At 38.4% G+C, this 14143-nt stretch overlaps 2 protein-coding genes across 2 annotated transcripts; one reads left to right on the top strand and one right to left on the bottom strand.

The window, feature by feature from the left end:
- On the bottom strand, positions 1-2744 carry LOC111610821 (GTPase IMAP family member 7-like). The gene is made up of 4 exons (XM_023345781.1): positions 2593-2744; positions 2180-2230; positions 1407-1517; positions 1-997 (listed from the first exon to the last, which is right to left on the bottom strand). Exons 1-4 carry the CDS (start codon positions 2612-2614, stop codon positions 198-200), a joined length of 984 nt encoding a protein of 327 aa, XP_023201549.1. The 5' UTR covers positions 2615-2744; the 3' UTR covers positions 1-197.
- A 411-nt stretch (positions 2745-3155) lies between these two features.
- Positions 3156-13933, top strand: LOC102223872 (up-regulator of cell proliferation-like). Its single transcript, XM_023346499.1, has 4 exons — positions 3156-3268; positions 3363-3463; positions 6971-7525; positions 8666-13933. The coding sequence occupies exons 3-4, from the start codon at positions 6988-6990 to the stop codon at positions 12316-12318; spliced, it is 4191 nt and encodes a 1396-aa protein (XP_023202267.1). The 5' UTR covers positions 3156-3268; positions 3363-3463; positions 6971-6987; the 3' UTR covers positions 12319-13933.
- The last annotated feature ends 210 nt before the right edge of the window (positions 13934-14143 follow it).

Genomic DNA, 14143 nt, shown 5'->3' with positions numbered 1-14143 from the left:
ACAAAGAATCTAACTCTCTTGTCTTTCCTGTGTTTGTTTAAATTGTCTTTAATAGGTATTTAGACCTGACACATTTGCATGTACATAATACACATTACACCAATATTTACAGGCAAAGATTACTCTGATTTACAAAGCTGGATCACCAATAATTCACTATTAAAAGGTGTCCAACAAACCAGTCATTCATATGTTTTTCAGTTCAGTTTCAAGACTTCATGAAACCTCTTCAGAAGTTGGTCATCATCATCTTTGGCCAGCTGCTCTACAACGTGACGGACTCCGTTCTCCAAGGCAGAGTAGTAACGCTTCAACTCCTTCAGCTCAGCTTCCATCCTTTTCTCTAGCTTCTCTTTATCCTCTCTAGCTTCTTTTAGCAGCCGCTCATACTCTGCCCTCACAGCTTCCACTTCCTCCTCCAGTTTTTTCTCATAGAACAGTTTGAGTTCAAGCTCTTTCTGACCCAGCATATCTGCTGCCTTTTCATATGTGTCACTAGAGTAAAACTTTCCTTCTTTCTTCTGCACCATGTCCTCAAACTTTCCTTCTTTCTTCTGCACCATGTCCTCAACCTTCTCTAGCAAACCAAGAACTTGTAGACGATTGTTAGCTCTGAGGTTATTGAAGACATGGTATCTATTTCCAGCCTTCTCTAAGATCTCCTTCAATTCGGGTCCAGCCTCCTTTAACATCTCGTCAAAGTCTGACTTTTCCACCTTATCACCATGTGTGAAGAGGATCATGGAGTACTTCCAGGCTTCCTCTCCAAAAATGTCCTTCACCTTCATCACAGCATCTCTCTCCTCTTTAGAGAATGGTCCAATTCTGATCACCAGCAGAAAGGCGTGGGGACCAGGAGCCGACATGTTGATGCATTTTGAGATTTCTCTCTTCACTTTTTCGTCAGACTGAGACGTGTCAAAGAGGCCGGGAGTGTCGACAACAGAAACCATCCAGTTGAACACTTCTTCTCGTTGTTTGGAGCATTCAGCGGTCTCTAAAGAACAAAAATTCAAATATAGTTCGTAAAGGTACAGAGAGATTTACAAAGCAGATGTTATGGCACACACACATAGCATGAAAGCAGTCTTTATGATGGCCCTGTGACTTTTGATTGGTTTTGAACCAATAACATTATTTAACAATTCAGATAAACTAAAACTATGTCCCTGCTCCTTGGAGGATGAAGAGTCACATACACCAAGAATGAGCTGTTTATTAAAAATAATTTTGTGAAGCAAATATAAGATTAACCACAAGGCAAACAAAGAGCAACAAGTCATCCAAACTGATGTAAGGTTGCTTATGTGCTGCAAGAACTGCACAGTAATGTAGATTTTTTTCCTGTTTATTAAAAATAAAGCACTTGGACAGTATTGGTCCATCTGTGTGTTTCAGAGTTTTACCTGAGGAGTGTTTGGTCGCTGCTCTGAAAGCTTCTCTTCCTAATATGGTGTTTCCACTGGAACTCTTTCCTACACCAGTCTTCCCAACAAGCACCAGCCTTAAGTCAGATACTGGAACACAGAAAAGGAGATACAGAAAATTTATACAACAAGCGTCCAGTCCCGTCCAGTATGGACATAGATTTGCTAGCAGTAGACAGTCTAAAACAGAACTTAATCTGAGTATGAATGTCTTTTCCTCATTCTGAACTGTTTCTGAACTGTCTGTGCTGGAGCCTCTATCCCCCACGGAGCTCAAAGCTTTCAACAGCCAGCCATCAAAATGTTCACCCCTATGTTTAACGTCTGTCTACTTTCTAAAAAATGTCTCAATTAAAAGCAAATAGAGATTCTAGTTGTGTTTTATTAAATTAAACCAACACAGCACACCTAAAAAAAAAAAAACTGCTTATACGCTTATCACCGGAGATTTCACTTGCATTACAGCATCGTCTACTTTCCAAAGACAGTGATTGCTAAGGGGGTTGGTGCATTTGATTTAAAAGCCTGGTCCCAGTACTAAGTGCAGAAATACAACACTTGGTCAGACACAACCAGAGCCAGGAGGAGGATTTTAGTGCTGTCAATTTTAAAAGATATCAGCAAAATAATTGTAATGGGACTTTAATTTAAAAAGGCACATGTTTTAAAATTATGGGAAAGTTGTTTGAAATGATTTGATCCCAGATTTACATGAAGACAAACACACACTGGTACTGAGATAGAAATCTGACCTGTTGGAGGAACGTCCATGCTGCTTTTTCTGCCCCGTCCTTTCTCTGCTCCTACACAGAAACAGGAAGACCAGAACAAATGTTGTAATTAATGCACAATAGAATAAATCTTATACATCACGTTAGAGGCGAACAGTTACCCAGTGACATTTATTTATGCCAGCTGTAACTAGTGAAAAATGAAAGTGAAAGGAACATTGAATAAAAGGTGCGTGACAAGCAAATCTTTCGTTGAAAAGGACAATTTATTCACAAATGGCTCTAAAACCTAAACATATGTTTATTCTACGATTAATTGTCCTATAAATAAACATATTTATGGCTACAAATCCGGTAGAAAACCTAGTTTAAATGCGCCATGTTTTACTAAATGTTTAACATCTAAACTCATAAAAAACCTTTAATAAACTCACCAACTGCTCCGCTTTCTGCCATCCCGATGATCTGAGTCAACTTATGATCCTATAATTTAACTTACCGCATTAAATTATTAAAAAATTAGAACGTCAAACCGAAGTGACCGAATCTTACAAATCATCGTTTAGGGCAGCAACACAGTTTTTATCCGGCTACACCTTCAAAATAAAACATTTCTGCTAATATTTAAAACAAAGTGAATCGCGTGAACAAGACCTTTGTTCAGTTTAGACTGATTTCATCTCCACGATGACAGGATTCATGTCTAAATCTCTTTCCTTAACTTAGGCTACTAAATGTGGTTACATAATTAATAGCAGCTGCTGTACAAACTTCTTCTTGCCCTACGTTTTTTTTATAAACGATTTTTATTATTGAAACTGAAACGTGGCTATGATCTGTAGTTATCTAATTAGACAACTATGGTTAGAATAAATATTTAGCCAATCAAATCTTTTTATGATTATATTCAATAATTATTGTCAGATTAGAACTCTGCTGTGCTTTTACTTTGAAAACGTGCTTCTGGATGAGTATTGTATTCGTCAGTAACCGGTTACACCCTTAAACAACTGTTTGACGCAGCAGCGCAAAACCGAAAGTAAATGAAAGAAGCAGAACTTAATATTCGGTCTCGTTTCTTCCAGTGAAGGTTAACTTTCCCCCTAAGAGGTGAGTCCAGCTGTCAGAGGAACGAGTTTGATCACCCGAGAAAATAAACATCTATTTTCTGATACTAACACTAAGTACTTGTTTGTATAAATAGGCCACCGAGGAGCAGACAGGCCGCAGGATGGTGGATGTTGGTTCAGCGTCTGGGTGCATGAATTCATCTGGAGGCCTCAGTGCGGCGAGCTGTGCGGAGCAGTAAGTAATGTACCGAAAGCTTTTCTCGTTTTGATCGGAGCATTGGCTGTTAGTTTTCTCCATTGGTCAAAGAGTTGGTACATTTTTCACACTTAAAAGTTAAATTTGCATAAAAGAAGCAACGTAGCGCCGAAGGCCAAATGTGTCAAACTGGAGTCCAGCAACTTTTAGCTGCTTCTATGTAAGCTCACCTGAATCACATAAGTTAACACATTAGCAGGATCCTGACCACCACCTTATTTGCCTCTATGAAGGTTTATTCTCTGTTGGGCTTACTGTGTATTGCTTAATGTGTAAATTATGTAATCTTTTTTTTTTCTAAAACATGTGCGCTGAATGAAAGGATTCAGTCCTTTCATTCATGTGTTTTGGACTTGGGGAAACAACAAAAAGTTGCAGGACACCAGCCCTCCAGGGGTGTCAAACTGCAGTTTGATGGCTCATAGGCTGTTGCGTAGGGCAGGGGTTCCCAAAGTATAGTTTGCAAAACTCAAGGTCTTGAAATGATTTTCTGCATCATGGTGATGTGACCTCTGAGCATAGGCACCGGAACAGGGGGAGCCAAGGGGCCATTGGCCCCCCGCCATACTTTACGGCCCTGCCCCCCTGCTGGTCCCGCCAGACATTTATACAGGCTGCATGTCAGTCTGACAATCTGTGACTGACATCTCTCTGTGTTTATATGCAGACAGAGGTACAGATAAAACCTACAGCACTGAGATCTGGACCAAATCTAAGGCTCCAGATCATAACAGTCACGCAGCTCCGGGTCGGATTGGGATCATGAACCGGTCTGACATCTGAAAAAAAACGTTGACTCTGACCCGGTCCAGTTCTGAACCAATTCTGCTAAACATTAAATGAGATTTCTGTATTTGTCATCATTTATAGGACTGTGACAATGTTTTCTTTCTAATGGCGTTGGGATGAAAAAAAAAAAGACATCGGCCCCATGTCCTTTACGGGTCCGGACCAAATGCTCACCACACTTTGCCCAGAGCAGATCATTTTTGCTGAGGTCAAAAAATAATTGTGTGAATTTGTTTTGTTTTGTTTTGTTTCCTCTTTGCTCTTCCAAAAGCCAATCAGCCATCGGTAGCCATAAATATCGATGGCTACTGATGGTTTTCAGGTCTCTGTTGAAATTAATTTTTGTCCACTGAATAACAAGCACATTAAAGTTTATTTATGGTGTTTTTCATTTTGTTTTTAATGCAAAAAGAGTCAGCAGTCTGGCTGGTTGTTTGTCCCACTCAGAAATCTCTTTCCCGCACAATTTGTTTAACATGCAGCAAATAATCTGCGCTGCCTTTTGGTTTTAGACCCAGAGCATCCAGATGGCGCTGCTGCGCCGCAACAAGATGATGAGCTGGAACCGTTAGATTGTCCTGCTGCTCTAAATTGGCATTTCTGGAGGATATTTGACATCTTTTTTTTTTTTTTAATCTTCCACATATTTGACCAGTCGTGATTTTTGTCAGATCTATCTGTACTCGGCATAGTTGCATCGTGCATATTTTGGACTTGTAATAAGTAGCTACACAGGGCCCTGCAGCTGTACGCACTGTGTGTACCTTGAGATTTTCCTTTAAGTAAAACAGAAAAGAATAATTTTTGAATATTTTTTTATTATTATTATTATTTAACCCTCTTTACTATTAACAACAATAAGGAGAAAAAAAGATCTATTATGTCAAAACATCTTGTACGTAGCGAGTCTGTGTGAGTCTGTCGATGTCCGCGCGCCAAATCCTAAATGTTATTGGTCAGTTTACCTTTGTAAATTTGGCGGCTTGGTGCTTTTTCTGTAAGCTAAAAATGAATGAATGGAGTTTGAATCCTCCCGTAGATCTAAGAGCGGTCATTTGGATCCTGCCAGAGCTTTTTATCGTGTGTGCTGTTCTGGTGGGTCGCCGCTTTATGAGCTTTTTGTGTGTGTGTGTGGTTTGGCGAACTGAAGAGCTCACGGGTCACCCGGTTGGACAACTGAACTGTTTAACCCGCTACTGGTGCGTTCACACCAATGATGTAATGATGACAAAACCTTCATACAAACACAGTGTATTAATACCATCAATCTCTGTATTCAGCTGTTCTTAGGTCAGCTGCAGGCATTTATCCGTCTTTTACGTTTTTCCAGACTCCAGCTTTGAAAATGGAATAAAGTTCATTCCGCCATCTAAATGCTCTGTGTAAAGCTGTCAGTTCCCCACTGACAACTTTTAAAAAATTTTTTCTGATTATTTTCCACCAAATTTCTATGACCGCAGCGCATTTAATAGCAAACAATCATCAAATCTAGCCAGACCGCACCCCATGGTAGACCCAAAAATGTTGTCCTCCAGGTAAGGGATGTTTACTTCAGGACAGATTGCGACAAAAACCCACTGAATTGATTGACAGGTGCCATCACCTCAATTGAACAAGTGCGCGCCTGACATTCAAAGTGCGTAACAGAAGTGACAAAACACCCCAAGACCTTCCACCTCAAAAATGAATCTGGTGCTGCTGCCTCTAAGGTGAATGTAGAGTCAAATTGAACAAAATTCAAATAAATATATCATGAAATAAATGTCTCACTGCATAATGTACATTAATATGCCCTTTAATCGTTTTTATAAAAGAAATTTATTTTAAAATATGTATAATAATTTGGCTATATATCTTTAAATAAATTGGAGAATTATATGTATTTTTAGATGGTCACCAGGTTGCCAGTCGGGGGTTGCCAGTCTCTATCACTGTTATTTTGTGGGGTTACAGGTTGAAAAGTTTGGGAACCCCTGGCGTAGGGCACCATCTGCTGAGTTGCCACTGCTACTGCAGCTCAAATAAATAAATCTCATAGAACATAATGAATAATACCAACAATGTGCAACTCTAACTAGCATCGTTTTCTCAACCTCTGTCTTAGTGGCAGTTCTTGAAACCTTTACATCGGGGGACAAGGGAAAGGCAAGAGGCAGGGTGGCAATGTTGGATTGTGAAGTATGTGCAAAATCACCTGTATGTAAATCAAGTCATCAAAATACCAAAATAAATAAGCTCAATGTTAAGTGACTTTATCCACCCTAAAATAATTTTTTAAGTGGTGCTTGGGGATCTTCATCTTGTTGAAACAACCAGTTACGCCCAGGTTTTAACCATCTAACTGTTGTTATAATAAGAAATTGAAAAGTTGGAGACACTCCTATTTCTTTGTCATTCCCCTTGGCTTGTGCATTGCACCAGCATCATTAGCAGCAAAATATTAAATTAAAACCAGAAAATGAAAAAGATTTTAAATATATGTTGAGTGACCACTGGGAACCTCTGGCGTAGGGCACCATCTGCTGAGTTGCCACTGCTGCTGCAGCTCAAATAAATAAATCACATAGAACATAATGAATAATACCATGAATGATGACCTCTCATTTTGATGTTTTATGCAGTTACTATTATGCATGAACTGTGTATCTTTAATCTCAGTTCTGAAAATGTTGTAATTCTTTCTGTTGCATTTCACAGGTTTCTAATGTTCCATCATGGATGATCGTCTCTCCATTGTCCTTCTGGGAAAAGTTGGAGTCGGCAAAAGTGCTTCAGCAAACACCATTTTAGGACGAGAAGCATTTGAATCCAGAACATCATTTGGAAGAGTCACCAAACACGTCTCAATGGAAACAGGAACGGTGTTTGGGAAATCTGTTACAGTCATTGACACCCCAGACATATCAGGATCAGAGGAACAGATTAAAAACTTCTGTCAGTATTTCCTCCAGGAGTCCATCCCTACTCTTTTCCTACTGGTTTTTAAAATTGATCGGTTCACCGATGAAGACCAGGAGACTGTAGAGGCAACAACCAGAGTTCTTGGGCCTCAGAGGATGAAAAACTGTTTCCTGCTCTTTACAGCAGGAGATACAATTACGTCATTATCAAACTACATTTCAGACTATAAATCAAGTTTACTTCCAGAGGTAGTCAAAAGTTTTTCATCAAGAATTCATCTTTTCAACAATAAAGATGAGGGACGGAGACAGGTCAGGGAGCTACTGTTGAAGTCTGGACACATCACAACAGGTAAGGTCTGATTACTGTCGTATCTTTAACTGTTCTAACTCATTACACCCCAAAAGAACCAAAAAGTAAGATGGATAGACTTACTGAAGACAAATTAAGGTACTAAAGGCTGGCAAATTAAATTTATAATTTCATTTGAAAACCCTAAAATGACTCTTTGACAGGATTCAATTTGATAACAATAGATTAAACCCATGAAGAGCTTTTTTACTCATATTGGCCCTACTACCACGATTTTATACTTGAAAGCAAATAATTTAATTCCCATAAGCTTTTCTCTTCATAGTTCAGCAATATGTATTAATATTAATAACCCCATAAATACTCATTTAAATTTACAGTTAATTGAATTATATATAATTTTCTGATCATTTTAAACTATAGCTTGCTTACCTGGGCCAATTGACTTTTAAAAAATGATTATGATTATGATACCTGATCAAATCAAAATAAATGACAGACCTTCTGCTTTTGGAGCAAACTGGTGGAATTAATGTAAAATTTACATCAAATAAACCATGAAGGGGCATCATGTGGTGCAGTGGTTAGAGGAAAAGCCAAAGACCTCGACATGGTTGTCCTGAGTTTGACTCTAGTCCTCGCTGCATGTCTGTCCCCCTTCTCCATGCCCTTTTACTGTAAGACTACAATATAATAAAGGAAACTAGTGTCTAAATAATTCTCTAAAAAAAACAAGAGGAGATTTTAAAACTGGTTTGAATAACTGACCATGAGACCATTGACAAAATGACTTTACATTGTCTGAAAATAGGGAGCTTGTGGACAAATCCAATTTCAAGCAAACCCAAAAGACCAGCAAATGTGTTAAAAGGCAAAAGTAGGAAGTGTGAAGATTTCCATACTTAAAATTACAATAATAAAGAACAATGATAATCTGATGAGCAAATGACAACTTAAAATACTAGACTATCAAATATTACTACAGGTCTAAAATATTAATTGCTTTTGAATCTACATTAATACATTCATTTTATATTTTTGCTTTATATTATCTAATATGTATTTTTTGTAAAACTACAAAAGAAAGCATTTTTACATATTTTTTTTTCATCGTGATTTAGAAACACTATTTTTAGTTTTAGCTTACAAAAAAAGTCACAACCTGTTTTTATTCCACAGGAACCAACCTGGAGACGGTTTTGGAGGATCTGGGATTGGATCAGTTCTACAAGGAGAAACTGTCACTCAGCAAGATACTGGAGATCAATGAGAAGACCATCAATGATGAGCCTCCAAAGCGTAAATCAGATGTTCCATGGTATTTTCTTAAGAAACTGATGATGGTGAATGTAACAGTTAGAGAGATAAAATGCACATCAGCTTCTGAGTCTAACAGTGATGATACATTAAGTGATTATTTTGATTTTGATGATCTTCTTGCTTGTCCAAATAAGGATGACTCCATAAATCCTCTTGATTTAATCACTGCTCTCTTTTTGTGTTCTGATGGGTTTGTTCATCAAGAATTGGCTCTAAAAATGTCCATGTGTCAGTTCTCTGTTCCTCTGCTGCTTCCTAACTGTGATACACAGCAGTGCACCCTCATGCTGTGGGCCATGAGAGACATTGTTAAGAAGTACAGACCTTCAAATCTTTCAGAATCAAAAGGCTTCATAGAAGACAGAATAGTTCTTTCTGAACTTCCAATGATCTCATTTGTGAGACTGAGTGAGTGCTCTCTGTCCAAATCAGAGATCCTCAATAAACTTTTGAGTAACTCTCAGCAATACCATGACACCTTTGTTCACCACAACATGGAGTCTGGAGACATTCAGAGAAGAATATCCAATGGACTGACTGAAATGACCTGGTACCTTCCCTGTGGAAACAAAAACATGGACATCTTCAGTGAACCAGTTGCTATAGCTAACCTTCGTGGAGACATTGCTTCATTTGAAACTCAATTCTTCTTTTTGTGTCAGACATCTGCTGCAGTTTTTGTTTTCATCGATCAGCTGGACTCTGAATGTGAACAGCTGATGTACAAAAACCACAAAGCTCAAATCTTCTTAGTGGGAAACCAACAGAACAAAAACTTCAGATTTGATTTAGTTAAAAAACTGGCAACCAGTCTGGCCTTGACTAAAAATAATATTCTAATAAAGACAAAACAAACAAATGATGCAGATTTTGTTAAACTACTGAGGAAAAGAGTCAGTGATGTAATTAATAACCCACAGAGGAAAATGTCTGTAGAGCAGATGGCTGATGTTGCACATGAACTGGGAATCATAGTTGATGAAGATTCTTCAGAGTGCCAAGATGGAAAGATGAAAGCTGATGAAATCACTGCAGAGATTAAAGACATCATGAAATACAAAGATCAACTTCCTTTACAAGATAAAATATGGAAGGAACTGACTTGTTTAGAAAAAGAAGAATTTCGTCTTCGAAAAGTTGGTTCTGAAAACATAGAACATTACAAATGTAAACTTCAGAGCGAGAGACAAAAACTGAGGAAAAAGCAAAATGCTTATGGGATGTCCAGAGCAATGACATGCTTTATTAGTGCAATATCCAGCCCACATAGAGAAAGGTGTTATTTTCTTAAATGGATGAGAATGAACCTCGACAACTTGTCTCGAATCAAATTTTCTGGCCTTAGGGAGCTTTACAAGGAAAAATGCAAAGATTCTGAAAACAAACAGGAGATCAAAGAAATTGACCAACAACTTTCCAGCAGCTCACTGGGAGTTGAGCACTTCTTCCGTGAAATGGGTCAGATCTACGAAGCTTCTCTTTACCTTCCAGAAACAGATCCATCACGTCAACAGCTGCAACATCTGCCCAAACTCTGTGCTCAGTTGTTGCTGGATGGATTTCCTCTTGAGCTTGTAGATGGAGATGCTTCCAACATTCCTCTCAGATGGGTGAGTGATGTTCTCTCTCAGCTCAATGACTTGGTGTCTCCAAAGAACAAGATCCTGGTCGTCACAGTTCTTGGAGTTCAGAGAACAGGGAAGTCCACTCTCCTTAACACCATGTTTGGAGTTCAGTTTGCAGTCAGCAGTGGTCGATGCACTAGAGGTGCCTTCATGCTGCTCATCAAAGTCAATGAAGACTTCAAGAAAGTTCTCAACTGTGACTTCATGATGATCATCGACACTGAAGGCTTAAAGTCACCAGAGCTAGCACAGCTGGACAACAGCCATGAGCATGACAATGAGCTGGCAACACTTGTTGTTGGTCTGAGTGACATCACCATTATCAATATTGCAATGGAGAATTCAACAGACATGAAAGACATCCTGCAGATAGTGGTGCATGCTTTCCTCAGGATGAAGGAAGTCGGCAAAAAGCCTCAATGTCAGTTTGTTCACCAGAACATTTCTGATGTTTCAGCTCATGAGAAGAACCTGAGAGACAGGAAGCTGCTGTTAGAACAGCTGAATGAGATGACCCAGGCAGCAGCTAAAATGGAGAAGAAAGAGGAAAACAAGAACTTCACTGATGTGATGGAGTATAATCCAGACACTGGAAACTGCTATATTCCTGGACTCTGGAATGGAAACCCACCAATGGCTCCAGTCAATGCAGGATACAGTGAGACTGTCTATGAACTCAAGAAAAACATCATCCAACAGCTGGGAAAGTGTGAGTCAACTTCTAATAACATCTTGGAGTTCAGAGAGTGGATAACCAGCCTGTGGAAAGCAGTAAAACATGAAAACTTCATCTTCAGCTTCAGAAACAGCCTGGTGGCTGATGCTTACATGAGGCTCTGCACAGAATATAACAAATGGGAGTGGGAGTTCAAAAAGGAAATGTACAGCTGGGTTACCAATGCAGAGACAAGAATTTCCAATTTTGGTTCGTTTGCTGCAACATCTGAAATATCTGACATGAATGAATTCATGATCGAGTTGAAAAGTGAAGCAATCACAGAGCTGGACAAGTTGGAGACAAAGATTCTTGACAATCTGAAGAAATACTTTGAGCAGCCAGAAGGTCATGTTTATCTGGATGAAGGATACAGAGAGGATTTCTCCAACAGCATAAAGAGTCTTCGACGACAAACTGAAAGATCAGTGTTCAACCAGATCACAACAACAGCTGATATTAAGAAGGGATTGAAAGAACTCGACAAAATCAGGGCCACTTATACAGAAAAAATTGAGAAAGCAGTTTGTGCTTTGATTGTTAAATGTCGAGAGAAAAAAGTTAAAATGACTGACAGAGAACTTGATGAAAATTTTGATAAGATGTGGACTGAAACACTGAGAACCTTGGCCTTCTCCGAACAGCAGACTTCAAATATCTTCACCAGTGTGTCCCATCAGTTACAAACAAATCTTTCTCCTAAGGGAAGCCATGCATGTGAACTGCTGAGTAAAAAAAGTCTCAAAGACTGTGGACTGGAGCCTTTTACATACAAACCTAAAGGAGTGGGTGAAAACCTCAGAACTGCTTTGAGACAAATTTTTACATGGACGGATCTAATAAGGGCAAGACAAAAAATTGCTGACAGGATCACATCTGCTTGCAATGATCATATTAGTGATAAAGTCAAGAGAAAAACTAATTATCATGATACTTACATCCAGGAGATTCTTCACTTCATTGATGAGAAGCTGAACAAAGCTGATGTTGACATAGACATGGAGTTTGAGGTGTCTCTGAAACAACATATCTGTGGATCTGCAGCCAGAAAGTTTCAGAAAATGCATGAAGAATTTATACAAGAAAATGATCCTTACAGATGTCTGCAGAAAAACAAGGAAAGGTTTTGCACAGATTTCAAAGATGTCTTCCACAAACGATATCAATGCTAGAAAAAAGCTGAAGAGTTCACAAACCAAAGTTTGAAACCTGCTGTTGAAAACTTCGTCTACCGTTCTCTTGGTCCTGATATTGTTGATAAAATGAAGACAAAAGAGGAGTTCAGCACACGAATGTCCTTCCAGTATTCAATTTTACTGGATGTGATTTCAAAAAGTCACTCCAAAAGCTTTAAGAGTTACATTCGCTCATATGAAGATCATGTAAAATCATGGATATCTGGTAGAATAGAGGAGACATTCTCGTCTGGGTCTACTCTATGTGAGTTAGAGGACAAGCATCTTAAGTCCTGCATCAACCACATAAATGCTGCTATTAAAAAGGCAACAGCAGAAAAGTCTGACAGCCTGAAGACATTTGTTGTCAAGATCTGCACAGAACTTTGTGATAAACTGGTAATTTCCCAGGATGCTCTTGATGCCTTCATGGTTCTGAACAATGCTGACCAGGAACAGTTTATTCACTGGCTCAGCAAGTGTGTGGAGGAAATGACAGAAGCTCTTAGAGAAAATTTAAATTAGCAATGTTTGAAACAAAACTCTCACTTCTCCATTTGAAACCAGAGAATGAGCTTTTCACCAGAGTGATTGGTTGTGGCAAACAGTGTCCATTCTGCAAAATATCCTGTGATGCAGGTGGAGAAGCCCACACTCAACACTTTGCTTCTGTGCATCGACCAGAGGGTTTAGGTTGGTACAGGTATGAAGACTCTAGGAAACTCATGACTGACATCTGCTCTTCTCTTGTTACAAGAGGCAATCGTTTCAGCTGCAGTGCCACAAAGAATGAATATCATCCTTACAAAAAATATAGGGAGATTTTCCCAGACTGGAATATTCCTCCAGATGTGAGCCTTGAGGCATCAGATTATTGGAAATATGTGATGAAAACATATAACAAGAAATTTGCTGAAGCATATGACGCACTGCCTGCTGACATTCCTGATGCTTGGAAGAGAATCACAAAAGAACAGGCAGAGGAAAGCCTCAAGAAATCATTCAACATCAAGTGAAACCATAATTCATGTTTAGTTGTAAGAACAAAACTGGTTCTTGCATGTAGAGTTTTTTTGTCCTTTTTTTGAAAGGCCAATTTACACGTTGGTTCACCCCTTTCATGAAAGCCAAAATAAACAGCTTCAGCCTAATTTACTGTAGCTCCTTATTTTCTTCATTGATCATTTATAATTTTAGCATTTCGTAATTCTATTATTTTATTAACTTTTGTTTGCAACATATGTTGTCTGAAAATATTTACACTCTTGTTGAAAGAATGTATCTTTGCTACTACATTAGATGGATAATTGGAGAGTTTCAGTACAAATTTATTGTTCATTGTTAACGACTCAATGAAATCAATTCTCCATTGTCTTTACATCATTCAGTGGGTGATTGCTGCAAAGTCAATCACTGGATGCATTTACTGAGTTTCCTTAGATAGAAAAAGTTTCACCAAATGAAATACCAATCTGAATGCAGCTGATTGGGTCAAATTAGAATATATTTAATTTTAAATCTGTCGATTTGATGTGGTTGAACTGATTATGTATTTCTGTATATTAAATGGATCTGTTTTGTAATAAATAAATGAAATAAATGTTCTTATACATATTTAGTTTGTTTTATTGACATATTCAGTGTCATTTCCAGATATAGTGTTTTGTTTGCATAAAAATGTCATTTATTTTTTCCCTTTGCGTCAGTTTGCCACATTCATAAGGATTTAGGGTTTATAAACATCTAGTTCTGGGTTTTATCTTGAGTTTATCTCAGACTTCATTCAAATGTATTTAGGTTTTCATCCTCAGCATTTATCATC

Source organism: Xiphophorus maculatus, chromosome 14, assembly GCF_002775205.1.
Source record: "Xiphophorus maculatus strain JP 163 A chromosome 14, X_maculatus-5.0-male, whole genome shotgun sequence".
NCBI lineage: Eukaryota > Metazoa > Chordata > Actinopteri > Cyprinodontiformes > Poeciliidae > Xiphophorus > Xiphophorus maculatus.
Note: the sequence above shows the minus strand (reverse complement) of the source record. Positions and strands in the feature narration are given on the sequence as shown.